This window comes from Ceratosolen solmsi, unplaced genomic scaffold (assembly GCF_000503995.2).
Source record: "Ceratosolen solmsi marchali unplaced genomic scaffold, CerSol_1.0 scaffold1, whole genome shotgun sequence".
NCBI classification, from domain to species: domain Eukaryota; kingdom Metazoa; phylum Arthropoda; class Insecta; order Hymenoptera; family Agaonidae; genus Ceratosolen; species Ceratosolen solmsi.
In genome coordinates this window covers 2,979,385-3,005,554 of record NW_011948415.1, presented here as the reverse complement: position 1 = coordinate 3,005,554, position 26,170 = coordinate 2,979,385, and the positions used below count along the sequence as shown (strand labels likewise).

The 26,170-nt window shown below is 30.4% G+C and overlaps 1 protein-coding gene across 1 annotated transcript in view; it reads left to right on the top strand.

The window, feature by feature from the left end:
- LOC105359002 (Down syndrome cell adhesion molecule-like protein Dscam2) overlaps positions 1-26,170 on the top strand; it is a 119,700-nt gene that overhangs the window by 74,128 nt on the left and 19,402 nt on the right. The window contains exon 3 of the mRNA XM_011495478.1: positions 24,179-24,365. Within this exon, the coding sequence (XP_011493780.1) occupies positions 24,179-24,365 (187 nt within the window). The remainder of the gene's footprint in view (positions 1-24,178; positions 24,366-26,170) is intronic.

Below are 26,170 nucleotides of genomic sequence, written 5' to 3'. Positions count from 1 at the left end.
ACTATAACAGATTGTTAAATAATTCAAAATTATAACCAAAAATCAATAAAAAATTGTTTTATGAAAATCTTAATGCAAATTAGTCAAATAATAATTAATTATCTGTGATATTTTCATCGATTGAATTATCGCCACCTTCTATTTAATACGAATTTCTCGAATAAGAAAATAGTAAATATTAAAATTAATACCTTGATACTCCTTTTATAAGAATAGTATCAATAATTTATAAGCATTATTCAATAATGGTCGATCACTGTTAGATCCTGCAGTTCAAATAAAATAATATAATGCTGGAGTACTTGAAACGCCAAATATGCATAAGTGACGATATATATTTATCTATGAAAATTGCAATATATTCATCAGTGATATTATTTTGAAATTGTTGATTCGATCGATTATTATATTTATATTCTAAAGTATTTTATAGTCAGAATGGAATTACAGGAATTTTAAATGGAGGCTTTCTTGGCATTTATAGAGTTGATGTATTCAATTCTCAGCATCAATTCACACCCTCCTTACGAACTAGGAAGTTATAATTTAACTAAAACATAATACCCTAAATGAAATTTTGAAAAATTGAACCAATAAATGTCCCCAACACAACTTCCACTCGATATATAACTAAATTCCATAAACCAAGGTGATCCAAGGGGACAAGCATTGGAAATGGAACTAGTGGTTTTAAGTGGTAGGGATCGGATGTTCCCGGACTAACGCAAAATCAGGATGATAAAATGGTAAAAGAATTAACAGGACAACGAGAGGATGGGAGTGTCCGTCGCTAACTAGCTTGAACTTTCCTTTCTCTCCTTCATCATTTATAGCTTACGAGCTTTGATGCTTCCGCATTCACAAGTCCAAACCTCTACTGCGATAAAGGCGAAGCCGCGTATTGCCCTTATCCATTTCCTCCTCTCCTTCCCGTTTCTTCTTCTTTCTTCCTCGTTCGTGCTTTCTTCTAAATCTCGTATTTCTCCTGGACAACCCCACGGTTGAAGCTCTTCCTGTTACGACAGCGATGAATGGAATGAGAGAGACACAGAATTTCACCGTGGTAACGCAATAACGTTCGATTATTGGTAGTCACGGTGTGGTGCCACCCACTCATATATCAAAGCTTACGCACGTTTCGAGCTTTCTATACCTCTATATCCCTCTCTCTCTCTCTCTCTCTCTCTCTCTCTCTCTCTCTCTCTCTCTCTGACAATCCCTCGCACACCACGTTACTCTATATCCATCGTTTACTACGTCGCGCACACGTTCAAGTGCAAATACTCCGTGACGCATGCGCCAACCGACCTGCAATTCCAAAATCAAAAATTATTTTTCAACATTGTGGAATAAAGAGATCGTTTCCACGGCTATGCGAATACGAAGTGCGAAGACCTCCATAGAATTTGGAGCTTCTTATAGAATTCGTGTATTTTGCAGGCTGACCAACTTATTATGCACGTCCCGTGCAAGTGGATAAATTTAAGTGCTGGTTTTATGCGTATATGGTTAAGGGGATGGGAAAACCGTTTTCTCTATAGTAAATCAATCTCTATTCGATTTCATTATTTAATCTATCTGTAGGTAATAATTTTATGTTGTAATTGTGTAGTTTTGAAAACTATATTCATCATCTAAGTATTTCTCGATACATTGTAATTATTTATTTATTTGATTATTATTCATTTAATTATTATTTATTTAATCTTATATACTCTCTATTACATATCCTCCCCTTTACATATACAAATATATCCGTGTACGAGTATGTACGTATAGGCGTGCTCATATAATTTTATTCTAAAATGAGCGATTGGAAAATTCTATGATTCAATATAATGTTTCAATAATCTCAAGTAAACTGCAGAAGCTGGATTTACTTTTGATAAAAGTCCGTTATTTTAAATGCGTTCTGCGTTATACATTAAACCGAAATTAGATAATATTATCAGATTTTCATAAAACAATTTAAAAGTCGTATTATAAAAGTCATATTAACACGAGCAAAATAAAATACTTAATATAAAGTATTTATGTGACAGTCGGCTCGAAAATATAATGCTACATTTGAAAATTAATCATTATTTGCAATTAAAATTAAAATAATGTTCTTTAATTTAAAAACTAAGTAATATACGAGGTAATTATTTCCTCAGTGACATACTGTTTGCATCGAAAAACAATCTTAGAAACAGCTAAGCGTGGAACACATATTTACTCGTTCAACGACAAACTTTATTAAGTACATAAAATCAATAAATTATCATTAATAAGTAACTTATTTATATAAATAAGTTAAAATGTATTCATTACAAGTGTAATGAACACAACTATTCTATAGTAATAGTTTTAAAAATTTAAGTATTCTATATTTTCCAAAATAAATTGTATGATAATTTGTTATCAAATTGCAGCACGAATAATATGATATAAGATGAAATTATTTTAATAATATCTTTAATGAGGAAACTATTGAAATGTATATATTAAATTACATCTGTATAATGAATTATGATTAATTACTTGATAATTAGGTCATTACTGTAAGCAAATCAGAATAAATGTCCGAAAAGTGCTGATAAACTTTTATAAAAAAAATTAATTTACTATTTTAAGTTTGCATGCATACGTTTATGTATTTACCTATGTGCATATGTATATATATATATATATATATATATATATATATATAAATATATTTAAAAATGATGGTCAAAAACTTCTTATAAAAACATATTATAACAACGAAAGTAGAAAAAGTTGAAAGAAAGACGATATTTCTATTATATATTTCGAAAATTAAAATTTATTTAATCTCCTCCATACAACATTGAATAATAATTTTTTAGTGACATTGATCTACGTTTTTATGTAAATGGAAATTAAATAACGAATACAAAAACTTTGATTATAGTTTGTGAAACTATTGTAGATAATCTGACATACATTATAGAAACAATATAACTTTTATTTAAAAACTTATTTAACTGAACATATAGATTGAACATTTTTTAAAATTCACAAAAATTAAATCTTGCATTTTTCGAAGAAAGTTAGTTAATGTCGAATTCAATAAGCTCGATGCTTTCAGGCACTGCATGCGGCTTACAATGCAATCATCGTTAAAAAAAAAAAACTTGTTGGTACTACACTTATGTAAAACAATTGTAAACAATTTTCTTTCTACTTTATCTGTACTCCCAAATATACATTTTATATGTACTTTACAATTAATCTTACTCCATACATTTTTATTTTCAAATTATCACCGTATGATTATCATGATATCAATAATAGAAAGAAAAAAAATGATTTAAAAATGCAGATGTAAAAATAACTGCACGAAATCCAATATTTTTTTATTTATAAAGCTCGAAAGGAGTAATACGTGCATTCAATATCAGACACAACTCCGGCAAATACATAATATACAGATAATCATAAAGTTACGAAAGGATGGTTATTATAATATTGCAAAGTCCGAGGATTTTACTGCACGCAAAGAACGAAGGAAATTATCGCGCGGCTATGAATTTGATCGTACATCGATGGGTTTTGCGGTTTTAGCCAAGAAGAGGAGAAGCTCTTACCGCATGGCTGTTAGGTCGTGCTGTTCCCATTCAGGCACGTGGTAAACTTAGTGGTTGGCCTACTTCTGCCCCGATATAATTAGCCTCGAGCCCGAGCACTAGGCAATGAGCAGCTCATAGACGTGATTCCGCGGATCCTCCTAGGCCTCTTCCTCCTAAACCTACTGATATCTCGGTTATGGCTATTATCTTCCAATATCTATGCATTGTGTATGCCGAGGCATCTCGGCTATATATTACTCGCCGACGCAAAATGTATTAAAGCGTGGACGCGGTGGTTGGAGAAATGAAAGGAGAAAGAACGACTAGGGATGACCAAAAGTAAGGATAATATATTAAATTTGCTTATTAGATGGTTATTGAATAGACATCAAAGCACGCGTAATACGTCGTTCATAATCGACAAGTTTGAAAATATTTTTGTAAATATGATATCATATTATTATTTCATTATTAAAATAAGTAAAGTTTATACGTTGCTTGTGCGCATAAAATGATATTTCTGATATCGCAAAATTTTCTATTTATTTATAAGCGTAAAGTGAGAGCTTTTATTCGTATTTTATTTACTCGCATACTCAATTTAATATGCTTTAATTTTCTTGAGCATATATGGCGAGTTGAAATGTTAATTAATATTTGTTTAATAACGTCCTATTTTTAATATATTGTACTTTTATTTACGCTAACACACATTTTACTCATATTTTTATGTATTAAGGTCTAATATTATTATAATTATTCCATCCATATGCTGAAGTTGGAAGAGAAAAAGATAATAAGAAATTATATGGAAAAGAAATCGTATTATATATCATCGTATTATAAATTAACAAAGAAAAGATGGAAATATGTTTTAGGGAACTTTATGATTGCTTTGCCAAGTATATTATTAACATACCTCGTGTAAAGACAAAAAAAATTGCTAATTCCTGACGTATATCATAAATACGCGCAATTTCTATTCAGTTTCCAAGTTGTATAACATCTGAATAAAATTCTGAATATTCTTATATATATATATATATATATATATATATATATATTAAATAATAATTTAAAGTACATTTGAATTTAAATCCATCAAAGCCGTTGTTTTACAAATTAACTTGCATATAATTACATGAAAATTTAATCAATTTCATTCTATCCATCAATATTATTGAAAACTATCAAATTATTCGATCATAATAAAACTAATATCATTGTTTATAAAAATAAAATATAAAGGATTTAAAAATACACGTTTAACAGGGTGAAAATAATTAAAAGAATAAATTAGCATTACTTATACATTATCGAGATAGTGCCCTCTAATAAAGTTAAAAGCAACTAAGTTCAAAGTTGTGAAAAAGTTATAATGTTCCGTTATGTTAATTATTCTTCATCACTGGACTCGGTAACTTTTGACGAATAGCGAAATCGTCTGAATACGCAAAAATTCGTTGAGTCAACAGAAGCATAGACGGGCCGTAGCGAGGGACTGGCTTAGAAAGGCTATATGAGATTCTCGGATGAGGCTGGCATTATAAACATATATAGTTACATGAACAAGTGCGAGTAGAAGGAGTGGAAAAACAAAGATGAAGATACTTTAGAGAGGCGACGATAACGGCTTGCCCGCGAGCTAACACCTTTAAAGAATAGCACAATGGTGATGCAATTGGACATTCTCCCTCTGAAGGAATGGAGAAAAGAAGAATGAGAAGTAGAGTGGGAGAGAAGGAATAGAAAGGCTTTTTATTTAATTAGTGAAATATATGAGCTCAAAAACCTTTTCTTCGTTTCTTTCTCATTCTTCGTCTCACTTTTCTTCAGTTCAAATAATTTCTTAAAGTGCAACATATCTTGGCAATATAATTTACCTTACGGCATTACACTACTAATAGTATAAATGTGAATCATGTGTATACATAAAATGCATTTGTTCTATTCGTCTTCTATATGTATATATGTATAAATACCTGTAAATGTAAATAAAATTACAAATGAATTAATACGTTGATATTTATTTATGTAGAATTACATTGCTATTTGCTCTCTTACGCTCTATAAGTAAATATATTTTTATAATTCTTTGATGTGGAATGGAAGTACGTAGGATCGTAAACTCTTGTATACGTATTTTTATGTACTTATAATATATTTTATACCAATTTATTTTTATCAATATATCTTGTATGTTATCCAAACGAAATTAAAGAAAAACACGATTTCGTGAGAAAGTACTTTTTGTTAATAAAATTATCCTAATGTGTCGTTCGTTAAACATTATTTGTATTTTTTGTTATAAAATTCTAACTAAATACCTTGAAATAAGAAATACAAAGTTTTTATATCTATATATTCTAATACTATGAATAATTTAATTTTTGTGAAAAATTTATAGTTTTAGACTCTAATCATTTGTAGTACAAATACACACTATCCGTTTTATAAAAAATATTTCACAAATACAAAATATATGTTTCATTGTTTTGCGAAAGTACTTGATTAATCAGCTAAAGTACATTTATATTTTCAATTTCTCTAACACTTTTATATTTATGTAAAGAATATATTTCTATTATACGAACTAATTATATATAATTTAACCTATTAATTGTAATGATAAATATTTCTATAAGAATTGGTTCCATAACTTGTAATTTTAGACTAATGAATGCTCAAAATATCACATCTTTCCCTTGTATTAATTATAAATTAAAATAAATAATTGAAGTATTATGCAAATAAGCAAATTCTCAAATATTTTTTATTTTTTTTTAGAAAATTCATCAGTTTCTCCAAGGTTTTGTTAAATTTCTTAAAGAAAATTGTAACCATTTACCCACAATTTGCGTAATATAATTAATATGAATGTTTGTGTTTTATTTATCTGAAAACCTTCTATTAATTCAACTGACCATAGCCTTCAATTGCATAATAGTTGAGTAATACTATCAAATGTAGGAGATAGTATAATGAAGATAAAATGGGATTATAATACTTTGGCCAATAGTTTAAGTTGTGTTAATACATTTACGTTGAGCATAAACATTATTGTAATGGTTAGATCTTCAATATTTATGAATAATTATCTTCAACAAAATATAAAATATCTTTATATCATCTGATATTAATTTGTATTTCATCAAAAATTTAATACTTATTTAATTTAATTTTTATTAATTAAATTTAATAACTTATTATTACTTTACCTTTTTATTATCAATCGATCATTATTCCTTCGTATAAACTTTCATCATAATGTACATTTTTTCTCGGCTAATCCCAAACATCTTTTTGAATTCTCGTATCCACATGTAAGCTGCTTAAGAAATCTGAGAAATGTAAACGTCGTCGACAGTGTATAATCAAGCTCTGTGCTCCAGGTTTCAACAACGATTCGTCCTAATGATGTCTAATGACCTAAGGATGGCTTATATTCCTGACCACTCACCTTTCTCTCACTTTTTGCCTTACCGTTTCTCTTCTGCCATTATATTTCCTCTCATCTATTTGTCACCCTTAAATTTCTGTGCTACTCGCTCAAATCCTCCCCCCCCCTCCACCTCTCGCTCTCTCTCTCTCTCTCTCTCTCTCTCTCTCTCTCTCTCTCTCTCTGCCTCTGTCTCTGTCTCTGCCTCTGTCATTGTAACTTTCTGTGTTCCCGCTGACCCACACATACGTTTCATTTTTCTCCTCTTTGAATACTTTTTTCATTCTCTTCTCATAATTTTGTTAGCAAAATCTGCTCTCGGTGAAATTGACGTACCCAAACGAGTCGTACCGCCGTCTTCCAAATTAAGCGTAATCGCGCTACTTTGATTGCACCCAAGTACATTTTTAAAAATTGCTTAAATCTAATTACCCAGTAGAAAATTCTACGGGGGATTCTGTATGATATATATTATTTTCTTGTTTAACTAAAACAAATTAGTTTTCAGATATTTCATTAAATTTCATTAAATTCCTGTTTGCTATATTATGAGAATTTCAGTTATTTATGTTGAAAATAATTATTACTTTTTTCATGGATATCCCTGTCATTTGCTTATTTAAAATTGTTAGTTGAAAGATTATCAACTGTACTAATTAAACCTTGGAAAATAATTTAAAAAAAAAAAAAAAAAAAAATGTTTCTAATTAAACTGGCTTGAAATTAATTTATTGCTTGAAATATAAATAATAGATACTCTTTAAGTATTCTAGATAGACAAATAAGGCAAAAAGAAACAGTCTAGAAAAAAAAAAAAAGTTCTTGAATTTGTATGAAAGTATTATTCGTTTATTAGATGATATATTATTGCGAACATTATTACTAAATGTATTAAAATGTTAACGCTTAATTTTTAAAATGTTTTTAAAAACTCTCAAACTTCATTTGCCATTAATTAAACTTTTGAAATTTAAATAAAAATTCTTTTCAAATCTCAAATAAATCATCAAATTTTTACATTTACCTCGTGCGCAAAACTAAACTAAATTGTAAATTAAGTCAGTCCTTCCATTGTATAGTCGAGTAAATCCAGTAAGCATAGGTCACGTCACTTTTTACAACTATCCAATAAAAGATGATGCACTTGCATTGTCAAATGTAAGTATAGAATGCAATAAAAAAAAAAAAAAAAAAAAAAAAACCTTTTCCATCGAGTAAAGAGGTAAAGACCGAAGCCAAGGACAAGTCTGCCTTGGCTGTATGAAGTGGCTGCACAGTATAGTCTGGAAGTGAAGGAACCCAGTGCAAATACGGGTTGTGCATAACCTGAAAGAAGGAAATAAGTACAGGCCGTCGCTTTTGCCTCGCAAATGATGGAAAAAAAACAAGGAAGGTCAGGGAGACTGGGAAGCAGAACTCTGCAATAAAAAAAACTTATTACCGTGCTGACTTCCTCTTTTGCATCCCAACGCGACCAGCAAATATTTAACCGGACTTTTGACCATTTATGAGGAAGCGACGTTTCTCAACAGTCGCAGTTTCTTCTTCCCTCTTTTTATTCTGTTGGCTTTTTCTAGTTAAATCAGAATGAAGAAAAGAAGAAGAAGAAGAAGAAGAAGAAGAGATAAAACATAACTATTTTTACACTCGTCTGATTCACTTTTCTAAGTATAGTCTCGCGGCTATGTTTTAGTATTTACTTTTTTCTTTCTAATTACGATGAAGATTAGAACATAATAAAGTCTAATTGTTGGCCACTTGAAGCCAGAGTCAATGAAAAAAATCATGACAAACGATTATCGTGAATTAAGAGCGAATCTATGGTGAGGATTGGAAGAAATTTTTCATACAACATACGCCAACAACATTATATAATTCTACGGTCTATTACTCACTGCGTACAGTTTACCAATAATATTTTATCATTTTAACCTATGAAACATTTATTCTGTTTGGACTTAAATATGAGAGTAAAGAAACACAAGTAAAAAAAAGTCTTCATTCGAGTAATTATAATTCAATTAGATAACGTAAAGTGCGTCTTTTAATAAGAAAATTACCATGAAAAGGTATAAATTCCGTTAAGATTCTGCAATACTTAGTACATTCTTTATTTTCCGCATTCGATCGCTCGCCAAGTTTTCCATTACAAAAATAAACCTCATGTGTATTCTGAAGCTAAAAAAAATTCATTATTCATAAAAAAAAAACCTTTAGTACTGAAATTAATATTCAAATATTCATGCTTTTTGTGTACTCACTGTTTACATATGTGCGAAGATATGAACTTTTTTTTAGAATCTCTTATCCTCTAAAAAATGAAATAAAAACTTGGACTCTTCGTTCCATCATCATCTCGCATAGAATCGAGAATAAAATTATGTAATCTAGTCCACTTTGGATTCTCCTCCGTTCATCCATCAACCACCGCGTCTCTACTCAGGACTTATAATTAATTACACGATTGTATGATCCTTTGTCCTAGCTCTCCCATATCAATTCCCCAATAATGCGCGCTACATTTGGCAGTACCGAACAAAAGACAAATAAAAAATAAAAAAAAAAAAAAAACAAAGAAAACAAGAAGAAGAAGAGAGAAAAAAGAAAGAAGCAAGGTACTCGCCTCATACAATCGCAATAGCCGAAGCTGATCGCGATTTCAAATCGAAAAGAAAGATATTTGCTGTATTGTTGACAAGAGCGTATTGTTCGTGCACCTATGTGCTTCGCTATTGCGATGTGCCCATATCAGAAAGTGGGCGACAATCATTGTTTCAGTCGCGGTACTCGTCATTGTTTTAATAAATGTCGATCTATTGTTTCGCGGCTGTTTATCAGTGGCATACGCAGCTTGTTAGTCCTCTCCATTCGTTTCGCCTTATCAGTCAGACACGTATAAAAACACATCGTCCTTTCACCCATAAGCTTCTATTGTTTTTTTCTTCATTATCGGAAGGCCCTCAACGTTTGATGCTCACGCGCTCATAAATATTCGCCGTATCAATTGACTCGTAAATGAAAGGCAACATTTGCATTCACCTCCCGGTATTATAAATAATGGATAATATACGAGTACTATAATTATATAAATTTGTCAATTACGGACTTAAGTAATCACATGTTGAATTTTAGGTTTCGAATGATTATTTATTGGAAATCTTATCGTCTACTAAGTAAAATTTACTAGATAAAGTGTATAAGTAAAAGTTTATCAAATACAGACTATTAAAAATACTTACAAATACGGAGGATTTATATTCACTAAATATCTAAGATTCTTAATTAAAACTAATTATTACAATGAGTGATCGATACGGGGGGGGGGAGGGGATTATTCCAAATACACACCACTGACATTTTAAATTAAAGCGAATCTACAATTAATTCTCTTCAAAAAAATTTTCGCGATATTCTTAAATAGCAATATAGAAGATGGTTTTTTATTAATTAAAATTTGGATTTTCTTTCGAAAAGTGTATATTTCATTATAAATTTTTATAAAAATCATATTTAAATTCTATTGCTAATCAATTCGCTGTGAAATTGTAAACTTTAATTTTCGCTTATAATAAATGTATGTACTCATTACACGAATAAATGGTAAAAGCTGATATTTCATGTAATATTGCGATTATGATGATATGTAATTGGAATTGGACGTGACCAAAAATTCTGATGAGGAATTACTGTGATGGAGATTATACTAAAAATATTTGGTTTTGATTTAATGACTCTATAATAGAAAATTAAATTGTTTTTATGACATAAAATTCAAATATATAAAATGCTTTTAAACGAGTCGATTATACTTGCTTCTACATATAACATTTTATATGAGAATTTAATTACATTAGATATTGCCATAAATTTCAATTATTTTCATTATTATAAATGAATTTATATCTAAAACAAATAAAAGATCGTTGAATATATCTTAGTTTTATACTCCAGATTATTTGCAACTTTATAATACAATATATTGTATAAATATGTATTTGTCAATAACAAAGGTAAATAAAATGTCCATAATCTTTTAATATTAACTTTTTATTTAAATTATACATTAAAAAAAAAAAATTACAATTTTCGTAATATTCAGCATTATATATTTAACAAATTTAAAATTCTCTGGATATAAAATATAACACAATATTAAGTATTTATGCAGTACTCTCTTGATTTGAATTATTAAACATCATTTAGCTTAAAAGCATATTAATGATTATTAATTGACATAAATCAATGATTAATATACCAACAAAATACATATCATTATTCTTATTGAAATGAATAAAATATGTGAGTTACAAATAAAAGATACTTGAAATGTTAAAAATGCTTATATTTTGCTTTATTCAACAATTAATATTATGTATAAATATAGTTCAAAATTATTTTCAACGCTAATAAAAGAAAGAATGCAGACTGGAAAGTCCAACAATTTTATAATCCAACAAAAAGTTATCACCTAACCTACATTATATTTTAGAGAAGTTTTAATTTTAAATTAATAATAACATACACGTGTAAACACGCATACGCCCACGCACGCGCACACACACACACACATATATATATATATATATATATATATATATATTAAATGTATTTGTTATATATATTTTTCAATTATATATTTATCGTTATATTATTTGTAATAATGGCAATGATTTCGGATAAATATACAGAAAAGAAAAGAGTAGTTAACTTTACGTGACTGAGAGTTGAAGCCAAGATCTACACATTTTTACGAGAAATGTTTTGCAACTCTAAACGTACCAATGATTGTATAAAATTCTTTATTTCAACAGTCTTTATATCATAATTATAGCATAAATTCACAGGAATGCAATAATATATATATATATATATATATATAGGAAAATATTAAAACTGCTCTTTGTAACTTTTTGTATGTTAAATTATCGTAAAAGAAAACAAATAAAATTATGAAATCGAAATAATTTTAGATTAATAAGAAATATAAAATTAATATTAGTATTTTAGTGATTTTGGAATGAAAAAAGTGGGTAATTATGTAACGAAAGTTACTTATGCAAAAAAATATCATAACCGAAAATTAATACATATGAAAGTATATATATATATATATATATATGGAAAAATTCCATTATAAATTGAAAAAAATATTAATAATCAACGTTAAATTGGAAAAGAATTTTTCTTCATAAGCAATCGCTGTATTTTTTACGTATAAAATTTTCAAATTAGTTTGAAATTTAATTAACGATTTCATTGTGCTATAATTTTGTCATATATTAAATATAAAAATATATGCTATCTACTTAAAAGTAACCGTAATAATGCAAAAAATTGAATTAGATACATAATTGTACATAATGTAAAGATTAGAAAACGACGTGATTCATTCGTCCTTTAGTCAGCCGAATTGTATCATACGTAAGGACGTATCGAAGAGTACTGGCATAATACTACAACCTAACGCTGCTTATCCTTCTTTATCTCAATCGCTGTCTCACTAACCAATATATAAGTACGTAAGCAAGCGCACGCGTGTGTGATTTCGGATGTCCATGTTGGCTTGGTGACCAGCTTACAGGGGCACACGTGCACCAAAGGCGGTCCACGCACATGCGCGAACTCCCAGCATTACAGGGAGCTGGTGATAGAGGCCGAGATGAGTGTAGTCAGATCCAGGATCTGGCGAGCGGTCTCGAGTGCCTTGTCAATATGTATAGTGTCATCGATGTCTCTCTAGTTGCTCGAATGGTCGACTATTCGCGCTCTCGCTCCCGCTCCGTTTGCATCGCCAGCAGTACAGCGTTCGCATCGAGTCGAGACTACACGAGCCGTTAGTACTCCCAACCCGTCTCTCTTTAGCTCATGCGCCGCACTATCGAGGCTGCGTAATCGAGATTACCAACTTCTCCCTATAGACGAGGCCCTAAATAATTCACTGAAATCTTTCGCCAGCGCTGCGGGGGCAAAACCCTTCCTACAACTACGAGCTTTGGGATTTTATCACGTGTGCCAATGCCGCACTTCTCGACGATCTCTTCATGTATACTCGATCGTTCATCGATGTCTATGTGAACGCGTTTGGATGGATGATGTAGCAGATGAAACGAGTTTTAACTCACGGTTACAGCCCCCCTCCCCCCAAACCTCCAATCCACCCATCCCAACTATCCTAACCCCAACCCCACGCCAAACACCACACCGCTGCCCTGTTTAGAATCGCTTATTAATCGCTCGAGGAAGTACTCAGTTTTATTAAAATCGGAAAAAAATGGCATTATAACTTGTGCGCTACGTAATGCGCGAGGCTATTTTTGCTTTTTTTTTTTTTTAAGCGATATGCCTATGAATAAATATGCCGGACGATTATAATGACAGAGTCGTAAATATTAATCTTAAGCTTTTATTTATTTTCGGATACTTTGAGTATTTAGGATAACGAGATAATGACTTCCTTTATTTAAAGTATTTTACACGACTTTATTTTACATGACCATAAAAATTAAAATTTACACAATTGCAGACAACATATTTATCATTGATAAGAACGTATTAATGGAAATTTTATTATCATAAATTTTTTCAAAACTCTTCTCTCTATATTTCTTTCCACCTTGTTATTCCCTCCTTGTGACTCCCCTCTCTGCCCAATATCTTTCTATCAAATCTATTTATACTTTTATATTATTTAACCATAAAAAGTAAGTAAATCTTGCGCGTTATTTCATCATCATTATTTTCACCATTAATTTATCCTTTTAACGGAATCTGTATTAACCTACCTAAGGCTACAATTATACATTTTATCGCTTACTAAAGAACCGAAATAAAATACTGAGTATAAGAAGATACAGTTGTTGCGGATTTGCACGATCCACTCAAAGTTTTTATTGCATTTTATCGAGTAAGAAATAATATATGAATATACCTATAGACATTGATAAAGATTTATAATACCTGACATTAAAAGTCAAGCTGCATGTTTACCATATTTTATTATATTACATCAATGGTAAAATAAAATTTCCGATTATGGTAATTAATATTTATAAAAATTTTAAATAATAAATATTTATAATAGTTAAATTATTAAAAAGGTCGATTTTGAAAATATTTTCAACTAATAATACTTGTCTAATAATAATTACATATTAGATCTTCATAATTTTTTATATAATAAAATATAATTCAACATGTATATGCCATAGCTTATAAATAAATTGAATTAATGTGGGATTAAATTTTTATTTTTACATTATTAAGAATGTATGAAAAAAATATTATTTGATTTAGTACAATTTATCTTCAATATTACTACAATACATTTATAAATATAAAATTTTATGTATGTGAAATTATAATAATTATTCTACAATAATATTATGATAATATTTATAATAATTTATATTTTAAATGGAGAAAAATCATTATAAATGTATTTACATTTATTACATTTTACTTTAATCACAAGTAACGTCCATGTGTAAAGTAGTCGATATAAATAAAATTTTTGTTCAATATTTTTACAGTAATTTTGATTAGTGTAATACGATACTAAATTCACTTACGTTTTATATACATGAACTTTTATAAAAATAAACTAAACTTTTATCAAATTTATGTTAAATAGATAACGTACATCGATTTAAGTTATATATATATATATATATAAAAAATTTTTAGGACAACGGATTACTTACATATTGGCAATTATTACCATTAATATTTATTAAAATTGTAATGTTTAGGTTATATTTAATAAACGTTTAAGATTATAAATATATATTTATATATACATATATATATTTGTTACATTTATATTTTATAATGATTCAATTATTCGTTGATGTTCTTGTATGAATGATAATAATATAAAATCGGGCAAATTTGAGTTTAAGAATTCACTTTTGTTCATAGAGAATCGCTATTAATTACGCTAATGACTGCAAATTATTCTCCCACTTATTTTAAACGCGCGCCCTCGCTCTTCTTCTATTCGAGACAGAGCTTGTGTATTTTTATTACGACATGCCGAGGATTTACTGAATGACAGCTCTTTCTTTCTTAGTTAAGTCCATTTCTTTCATTTGTTTCTCGGTGAGAAAACCAAGGAAATTCCCTCATCTCTCATCTTATAATATAAGTTGGAAAGACTCGTTAACTCATGGAATTCAAACATTGAATATCTTCAGCGAAGTAGTCGTTAAATCTCCAAGTCAACAAGACGGAGCCGGCTAAGGCCCTTATCTGTTGGAAATCATCGCTACTCTTGCCTCGGTGGTGGCAATACTCGAGCCATTCACGTGTTCCTTTGAAAAACCTATGAATATTTCAAGAATCGTAGCCGACTTGGTATACATAACCAAGAGACAAGCATGTATTGCTATAAAAGCCAAAATAAAAAATTTCGAGTCAAAAGCACGAGATGCGTAATGGATTACGAGAATTCGACTTTTTAGAATATTTAGTTATTTGTCTATTTACGTATGTACAGAATGAAGGTAATTTTTCTATTAACGCGTACGTCTTCCTCGAGTACCGTCATGATTCGTGATCTCGGCGAATAAGAAAAACGAAAGCGAATAATCCTATTATTCATAAGCACTCACACGCTATCATTTTCGATAAATAGGACAGTTACATTTGATTATGATTTAATATCGGATACTAAATTAATTATAAATACAATTCAATGTATTAAATACAAATAAATTAATTATTATGATAACTAAAATTAATGTATTGTGAAAATATTAATAATTTCACGGCTTGAAACAGAATAATGATATTGACATTAACTTGTAAAATTATTGAACTTAACAATATCGAATACTTATTGTTTTTACTAAAATATGTATTTGAAATTTCTTTCACGCATTGCACGCTGTACTTCCACACTATGAAATAAAATATTATTATTATGTTGAGTATTAGTATTATTTTATATTTATGTTTGTAATAATAATTCACAATTTCTTTTTATCTTACATGCATTAAAAAAAAAAAAAAACAAAAAAACAAAAACAAACAAACAAAACAACAAATATTTGAATTCAATCGAAAAGAAGTTTTCGATATTATTTCTCAAAAACCATAAGTACAAAGAGCCACGATATAATACACATTAAATACATAATAATGCATGACTAAATTGACGTCTTCAAAGCATAATAATCGATTGTATACAATATATAATAATGCATGGAATATGTACATTATGTAATACCTGTACGATAATTACAAGTGAATTTATCTAAATAATCCAATTAATCGAACTTGAACGCTTTTTATAAAAAATATATGACTTCGCGTGCTAATATCTCCGTAATCGCACCTCATAATTACCAGCACTCCGATAATTAGAAATTATTACCTAACCATATTAACACGCGAGTCTCATCAGCCCACCAACACATCTAACTCCCTTGCCACCCCTTGGTCGTGCTTTACAATTGACTCGTGACTTCCACTTTTCAAGAATAGGGTGGTACGCCGTGCGGCTGAGAGCCACTGGACGACGCTCGCTTTCTGAGTCACTTTCGCAGAACGAATATAAATACGTCGAATGAATAGGGCTCAGGGATTCTTTTCACGGAAGAATATAATTGCCAGAAAAATAAACGATTGCAAAGTCTGTTTGCCCTCCTGCTACCACCGTTTCCTCTCTTTTCGGCCTCTCCCGCTCAGTCTGTCTCTTTTTTCTACATTTGCCTTTCACAGTGCGCAGCTCGACCTTTCTTTTACACTGTTTTTCCCTTCCCTTATCCTCCGGCGCGCTCGCTCTAGCCACGGAAAGTGCCACTCGAGCCTCGCGGATCAACGAATTCGCAATTACGATCTTTCAACGTCAACGTTACTCCGTCTACTCTTGTGCGACTTACGTGCGTATACGGAGTTGCATTTACATTGCCAGCAGCTTTCTGTGGTTTATGTGTGCGGGCGAATTGGTGCCCCAGGTATTATTGCCTCGCTGGCACATGTACAGCACATACAACTGTGCAATTAATCGATAATATATTTGTCGGTGATGGAGTCACTATGTATGAATAAACATCTCAGCAGAGACTGATGTCCAATCATTTGTCTGGATTTACATACAACACAAGCGCGCAGATGCACACTATGATGCGCACAGATGTACATTAGCAAATATGCGCGCTGTCGGTATACTCTACCTATCTTCTTTCTTCTTTTTTTTTTTTTATGCTACATTATACCATATTATTGTTTTATTTTCTTACGTAAATACGTAAAGTACAATAATTCACTGATATTTTCAAAATTTAACAAGACGTTTTCAATATTCTATTTTGCACTTAATTATCTATATTTTGTAAGAAAACATATTATTTTACAATGTCAAATCAGATATTAAATAAACATATTTCAGTTGAAATTTAATAGTGCTGTAGATTTACGTATAATAATTATAATTTTATCTAATTAATTATTCAATTATTTTGCTGAATATTTTATTAAACTATAATAGCATATTCTAATGAAATTACTAAAATTAAAACTCGATCATTTAAAAACATAATATTTTCTCACAAAATATTATCTGTCCAGATCATCTTTCATTTTCTTTCTCAATCTTCCAACGTTTTTATATTATTTCATATTTAAAAGACACTTTTTCATAAGCAATACGTACACACGCAACTATATTAAAGCAATAATGCATTTTTTTTTTTTCTTTTTTTTTCAATATACTTAATAATTTTGTATATTCTATATTAAACGATTCATATACAAAGGCGAGTTAATTATTAATGAAATTTCTTGCACTATCGAATAACGAAATCAAATGTATGCACAATAATTTAATTAAATCATATTGATATATTCGCTTTTCGTTATGGATCATATGGACAATATACAATTCAATGATAGATAAAATATTAAAAATTAAGGCGAAATTATATTTCAATAAATACAATGGAAGCTTAACACTGCTGTCGTCTTTTATCGCATTCTGCGCATATATAATCACTTGGTGTGCACACGTACTGACTTTGGTTTTACAAACTTAAAAATAATAGCAGTAACTGACAGACGAGATTCAGAAAAAATCTTAAAAAAAAAAAGAACAAACAAGCATACAAAAAACGAACAAAATAACCAAGAACGTGTGACTTTAGTGATCTGCAAACTAGAAAATATCACCCTCTGGAGCTCGTCTGTCACCTGTGATTTCGTTTAAGATATAAAGCTTGATTTAGTAGCTCGTAAGTCATTGATTTAATAGTCAACTATTTTTTTTGTTAACCCATGGCATTTATTTCTATAAACAAGCCTGATTTTTTTACCTTGATTCTCATAAGCCTCCCATTCGATTGTTTATTGCTACAATAAAAGCATTATATCGTGTTAATTATTTCATAGATTTTTATTGGGTCAGTGTACGTAACACTTTTATCTTTCAGTTTATCGTTCATTTATTTAAATAAAAATAAATTATATGACGACGCGAATCGACTGTATTAAAATTTAATTACACATTTAATAAATAAGCGATAATAAATTATAAATTCATGCATTTTTATTCGATGTTTTATGAAACATTAATTTTATCAAGCATATATTTTATAAAGCATTATAGCCATAAACTAACTCTCATTATAAATATTAAACAATAAATAATCTGTGTGATGTGATATTAGTAGTAAACGAAATATTGTCGATAGAGAGCATTAATTTACACAGATACAAATTCACGGAGAATTGTTTGCTGAATTATAAAATCAATATTTAATCGAGTATTTAAATTCTTGTTAAATAAAAATTTTGCCAATTCGGAAAAATGTTGAAATTGAGGACATTTTATTGATCCGCGAGTGACAAAGAAAACTTGAACCTCTCGTACAAATACCGTAAAAAATTTTTCTATATCTTTTACCCCCTCCTAAACAAATTGAATAATCAACTATTTAAATATATATATATATATATATATATATATATATACGGATATATATATATATATGCATGTGCGGATGTATTCGTTGATTATTCAATTATATATATATATATATATATATATATATATACGGATATGCATAATGAGAAAGGATGCGCCATTTTTATATATGTATTTCATTTAATTAAAAGTTATCCTTTATGCGGAAAAATTTATTTCATATTTACATGCACATAAAGATTGAAATAAAGTTATGAAAGGGATAAAAATGAGAACATAATTCAGAGCTGAAACTGAGTGATGAAAGAAACGAAATATATCTGAGTGAAAGGGTAGAGCCGGAACTGTCGGGGATAAAACAAAAAAAAAAACAACAATAGGCGAAAAGGGTGGTATCAGTAAATATTTTCCCTGGTGACTGTACTAAGGTAGTGCTGGTCTTTATACGGTCACGTATGCGGACGCATACATTGTTCGAATGTAGTGGTGGGGCTCTTCAGGGGCCCGTACACGCCGGCATTGTTTTTACGAAAGTATTGTCGTTGTCGGTGGCAGTGTCGTATTGCCGCGCGTGTCAAAGGAGCGCAAATGTAAGTCGTAAAAACAGGCGAGTGTCCGTGACTGTGAGCAGTGGTGGTAAACAGGGCCGATGGCCTACGTAGTCGCTACTCGCCTCTTTCGAATTCCGATACATTTTCCCCTCGGCATGTGATGGGAAGCAACTTTTTCCACCCCATAGCGCGTCCTCTCCTCCTCCCGCTCCCCCCCCCCGCTTCTCTTTCGATGCTTTCTATGGAGCTGAAATTTCCGCCTTCACTGACAACTCCGAGGAAGCCGAGAACGGGAAACACGACAGCTTTTTTCATCTAAGACTTCAGAGAACATAAAGATACTTTTTGCACTACGTTAGAATTGGTTACCGACTTCTTTTTCTTCCATGTGCCATTATTATATCAACAGTGTGGATCATTTTTATGCAGTTTGCGTGACTTGTCAAAAGTATTGCCATAGAGTCTTGCGTTAAATTGCTGACGTTATTAAATTAACGTAATGTTGTAAAAGAAATCTGATATTAAAGAGTCGTAAATTGGTGTTAAAAAAAAGAAAAAGGGGGATAAAATAGATAAATTTACAAATATTTTAAAAATATTCAAGCTTTGTAATATCAAATCTCTCATTAAAAGAATGTGAAAATTTCTATGAATTATTTCTATTATTTCTAATAATGTTGCTGTCTATATTAAATTTTCATAAATGCCAAATAACTTTACACCTTTCTAAGATTATAAATCACATATGTAATTTAAAATAATTGATAAAAGTACATTCTGTGTGCGTACAATTATATTTTACGAATATACGTGACAAAGAAAAGCAAAATAAAGTTTATTTTTTATAATGTACAACATTATGAATCATCGTCCATCATTTAGTTATATTTGAAATAAAATCTGTATTATTAATCAAAAGTAACTTTGTTTAATTAAATGATTCGAACAAATAAAAATTTAATAATAAAATCACGAAATATTAAATGTATTATTCAATTTTTAATTTATATTCAATTTCGTTAAATAAATAGATAATTTAATTATAAAAATTTCGGCGATTAACTATTATCAAAAGTCGGCATTTCTACAATGATAAATATTAAAATATTTTACTATTATCCATATGCGGATGTTTGTGAAGGGTTGTATTTTACAAAGGAATAAATCTTTAAATATATCGGATTTTATAATTTTTTTTTCTGCTTCGTAAATGGCTTTCACAGGTTCTTGTTATCATTATATATTCATCTAGTTATTAATTGTAAGGTTTAAATTTCGAGAATTTAAAATCCTAAGTTCTTATTGTTTACAATCAAGATACATAAGGTAAATACATTTTAAAGCGAATGAAACTTATATTAATAACATCGACGATTAAAGGCAAAAGTAATTTATACCGTATATGAGATTTTCTAGACAATTGTAGGATGGAATGCGATGAACGTTGAGTGGAATACATTAAAAATGTAATTTTCCACAGCACACGCTTCATCCATTTTTCAAAAAATAAAGCAAAAGTTTATTTCGCTTTGTGCGGACTTTGGACATGAAACTCTACTACTAGCAGTAACGAAAGAAAATAAAAGCTATATAGTGGTAAACAGTGACACAACAGTCCAATAAAATTCGCTCTTCCAAGGAAAAGGAATTCTGTGAGAAAGAGTCGTAGGTACGCACGTATTTAGAAAGAAAAGTCCAGGTACATAAGATCGCTAGTAGCTTTCCAAGATTTCCTGACACAACTTCTCGCAGGGTTTAGTTACATGCAACAATTCACTACGAAATCTCTACAACGTACTTTTTCATATTTTTGCACGTCGTTCACTTTACTCCCAATTGCTGTTCAATGAACACTTTTTATTATCTTCCTAGTCGAGTTCTATTCTATTTTCGTTTTTTTTTTTTTTTTTCTAGCACTCTAATCGTATGCACCGACAACTTTTGATATGTTACTTTATAACGCAGCATACGATAAATAATTTTTTATTTTACTCCCTTGACCATGTCAGGATCGATGATTATTATTAGAAATAATTTATTTCGACTTGCATCGCAAAACTTTATATTCCAAGAAATAAAAATAACAAAAACGTTAAGACCACCTTATACTTGTATATAATCATTAATGTAATAATGATAATTAATAATTGTGTTTATATGTACGCGCGCGCGCGCGTGTGTGTGTGTATTTTATCAATTTGAAAAAAAAATATATTTAAAAAATGTTTGTTCTATAATCGTGTAGCCGGCAAATTTTCCGATCAATATAATACTTTGAAAGATGTTTATAAAACTGTTTTCGAAAAGTCAAAGTACAAGCTACTATAAACTACTATAAACTTAGTTGATAAAATGTTTACCAATAAGTATGTAAATAACGTATTATCATATTCAACGTCCGGCAAAAGTGCAACTTTATTTCGTTGTTTGCGTTGTAGGTACAGTAGTTGTTCATACAGATGAGTTAATCTCGACAATACGTAGGATGTAGCGATCCCCGGCGAGAAAAAAAACTTTAACTTGCAAAAAACCGAGTCGGAGATGTGCAACCGACCAAGCCATCGCAAAATTTGCATGAAAGTAGCCGATTGTGTCAAAAGTTCCTTCGGCAGGACGATTGTTCGCAAAATGAGGGCTCGGGGGTGGCTGCTGACGCGGCAGATAGCGAGCGGCTCGGAACTTTCCGACGAAAGCGTAAAACTGCTTTCTGCGGGTGAATTTCGCGTGAATTTGCGACAGAGGCAGGCCGAAGAAGACGCAATAGTGAGCGGGAATAAGCCGAGGAGCCGAAAGGATGCACGTTCAGGATGTGAGCGAACGTGCATCGAATCGAAGGAAGTTCGTGCGAATTGCGGGAGGCCAGCAGGAGTTTATGGGCACGTCGTGTTTTCTTAGGATTCGCGACATTGCTGCGCGGTTTTTTCGAATTCTCGATATGAAATATAAAAAGCTACAGTTGTCGGATATGGAATGTATAATGGTATACGTCATTGGCTAGGGGAATGCGCAACGCAGATACGAAGCCGAAAAAATGAGAGAATGGTAATGGACGCAGATGCAACGGATCCTAATTTATCGCTCTTATTTCCTCCAAAATGTTATTTATGTCTCGGACAGCCGTCCGTGTATTTTTGATATTGGTGATTGGTTATTTTGCTGAAATTTTGTTTCGATAATTTTATTCTGTATTTTAAATATTCAACGCAAACTTCCTTCAACATTTTCCACCCGCAACTTGAAAAGTAAGAGTGTGTTTTCATTTGTACAAAGCGACATTGATTAAATATTACGCACATATGTTACATTTGAAATTGAAGAATGTAAATTGTCGCTAATGTGATTCGACAAGGAGAAAATAGTATTGAAATTCCATTGAAGTATTATTAATGATTTTCCATAATAAATAATAAGATATATTGGACATTCTATGTACTATAAATTCAGTGACCTTATTGCCTATTTAAAAATCAAATGATAATTATAATTTAAGTAAATATTAGACGCCGTGAATATAAAAGTCAAATATAAAATATATTTCAATAAGTTTTGACCTTTCTATTATGTATTAAGCAATTACTTGAGAAATAATTTCAAGTATCTGCAAACACATAATTGATTGTAGTATCTATTTAAATTCTTATTAGCAAGTGAAGAAGATTAAGTAGTTATTTAATGGTAAAGAAAAATATGTGTATATATCAAGAAATAATAAAAGTACTGATGAAACATTTTTTTATTATAAATTAATGATATTTATTAGAAACATTCTAATCCTCTAATCTATCTATTCATGATTTTTTGAAGAATTGAAAATTAAATAGCCCATTTTATAAGATTTGAGTAGCAAAAAATGAATCTTTCAAAAGCTTTCACGATCCACTTAAACAATGCACTAATGACTCCTAATGTGCTAGTAATGAAGGTTAACAAACTTTTTTTTGTTTTTTTTTTTTACGGAAAAATGATCCGCTGGGTACGCTAAGTCGGATAATATCGGACAATCTATACTTACGTCTATGTCAAAAAGATATCAACGCCCACCAATGGCGATATTTTCGCGCTTTCGTATTTGAAAGGCCGTTGAGGTCGTTGCGGTAAGGTGAGAAAAATAGAAAAATTCAACTAATCTCTGGACGATGTTTACGGGCGCCAACAAAAATGTAACTGCCTACCATTTATCCCGACATATAATACTTTCTCATTTTAACGATAAAAAATCTAAATTTAACGACTCTATAAGGCTGAAAATTGTTTGAACGCGAGCTCGAACAAGCCAAGCGCTCTTTTTAACCAGAGCTTACATAAGTGAATAGAGTCGGCGAGATTTATTGACTAAATAATTTACGCGACAAATATAATCACAAATAAAATCCCATTTAATCAGCTCCCCATCCATTGATTCCCACGTGGAGAGAAAAAAAAACTTAGAAATAGAGATAATTTGAGCCCCCGGCGTGCTTGAAAAGGGGCGCATTACATTTTCATCTCACGTCCGCGGAGAGTTTCTTCTCAGTTCATTGGTTCCCAACATCTTTGCCATTTCCAGATCTTGCCTGCGCGATATTCCCCAACTTCTTTAATTTCATCCCACAACTATGACGTTCAGCTCACGGTCTGTAAAGCGCAAGGAAATCACTCGACGTAATCATTTTCGTATATTCATGACCCATTAAATTTAACGTCCCCGTGATTTCAGCATGGCTACCAGGAACGGCACTGGGGCAGCAGGGACCGATTTTCGTCTTGGAGCCGCCGAGTACACTCGTCTTTTCGAATACTACGGGATCACAACTGAGCTGCTCCGCCCATGGCAGTCCCACCACCCACGTTACGTGGATCACCAGCCCGGATCAGAGGACGGTTAACGCTGTTCCGGGACTCAGGTATATCGTCTCGTGTTATCATATATTATGTGGACGACACAAATTTAAAGTTAATTGGATAATTTTAGGATAAGAAATTTAGAGTCTTGATTAAAGTTTATGATTAAATACAATGCCGTTTCTGAAGTTATTGAATACCACATCAATGATTTAATAAACTCTTTACTTAAATTCAGTGGATTATGCATTTACAATTATATATTTATACAAGTATACAAGAACGATTATATATCGACATAAAGTTTATTTCCTCCCCATTTTAAATAATATCAAAGTAATTTATTTTTCAGGAAACTTGTTTTATTGTAAGTTTATTAATAATGAGTTTATAATAACAATGAGATAAACATTCAATTTTTATTCTAATATGAAGAAGATCACTACATAACATAATGCAATATTATCTGAAATATATATGTAATGTAATAAATTTTATGATTAATTTACAATAAAATAGTATATATAACCTAAACTTTATATATATATATATATATATATATATATATATATATATATATATATACTCTTATTTTATAACATAATAGAAATATTATTAATTAAACAAGATGTGATAATCGTTAAGAGACTTAAATTTTACATTTGATAACCTTATTAAATACATAATTTAATAAGTGATAATTTAATAAATAATAATCGAGTAGTATAACTCAATATTTGACGATAAATACATATCAACAATATATAAAAATACTTACATACAAAATAATTATTTACCACAATTTATAAATATTGTTAAATGTCGTGAAAAAATATTCATTGCAGAAGATTAATTTTATAAATTTATTGGTCAATATTTATTTGTTTCGTACATTGGTTTATCTAATTCATCGTTTTAAGAAAAATTATTTTGATTACTTAATTTCTAATTTCTAATGAAATAAAATTTCTATTTTTCCTCTTTTTTTCTCTCATTTTTTCATCTTATCTATTCCATTTGAACTGAAATAGAAATAAATATTATTCGATTATATGATGAGAACAATTTTTATGTATAATCGTAAGATTTTTCAAATTGACCAAAGATAAATAAAAAAAACCAATAAGTAGACTTATTTTCGATGTATATGTGCACATAACTTCTTCCAATTTCGAATTTCCGTGTAGCTTCCTATAAAATTCTGTCCATCTAAGCTTAGTATTTCTCTTGGCCAGAAGGAGTCTAACCTTATCCTACAGCCAGAAGGTGGTAGATGTACAGACATAGAAGTCGGGGTGCGAGAGTGAGACATATAGAGATAGAGAGAGAAAGAGAGAGAGTGTGTGTGTGTGTGTGTGTGTGTGTGTATGTGTGTGTAAATATATATATATATATATATGTTTGTGCCTCTCTCTCTCTCTGTGCGCGCGCGCGGGCGTGCGCGTGTGTAAGTGAGTGAGCGAGCGAGTGAGTGAGTAAGAGACGGGCAGTAAGGAACGTTTCGATTAACCGAAGGAAATGGTTTTCCCAGGTGCGGTGGCTCTATTGCCGGCCGTACGCCATCAAACTTCCGACCTTCCACCAACAACGTGTTCCTGAATCTATAGCAACGGCTCTTCACTTCCACTCTCTCGCTTTCTCTAAGTACTCAAGCTACCTCAAATATCTCGATTTTCTACTACCTTTCCCGCATTTATCAGATTCCTCTTTATCTTTTTCTTCTTTAATCTCTCTTTCTCTCTCTCTCTCTCTCTCTCTCTATCTCTCTCTATCTCTATCTCTCTATGTTCGTATCTAAATACAGTCACACACCCACATGCATATGCGTCCATATATATATATATATATATATATATATATATATATA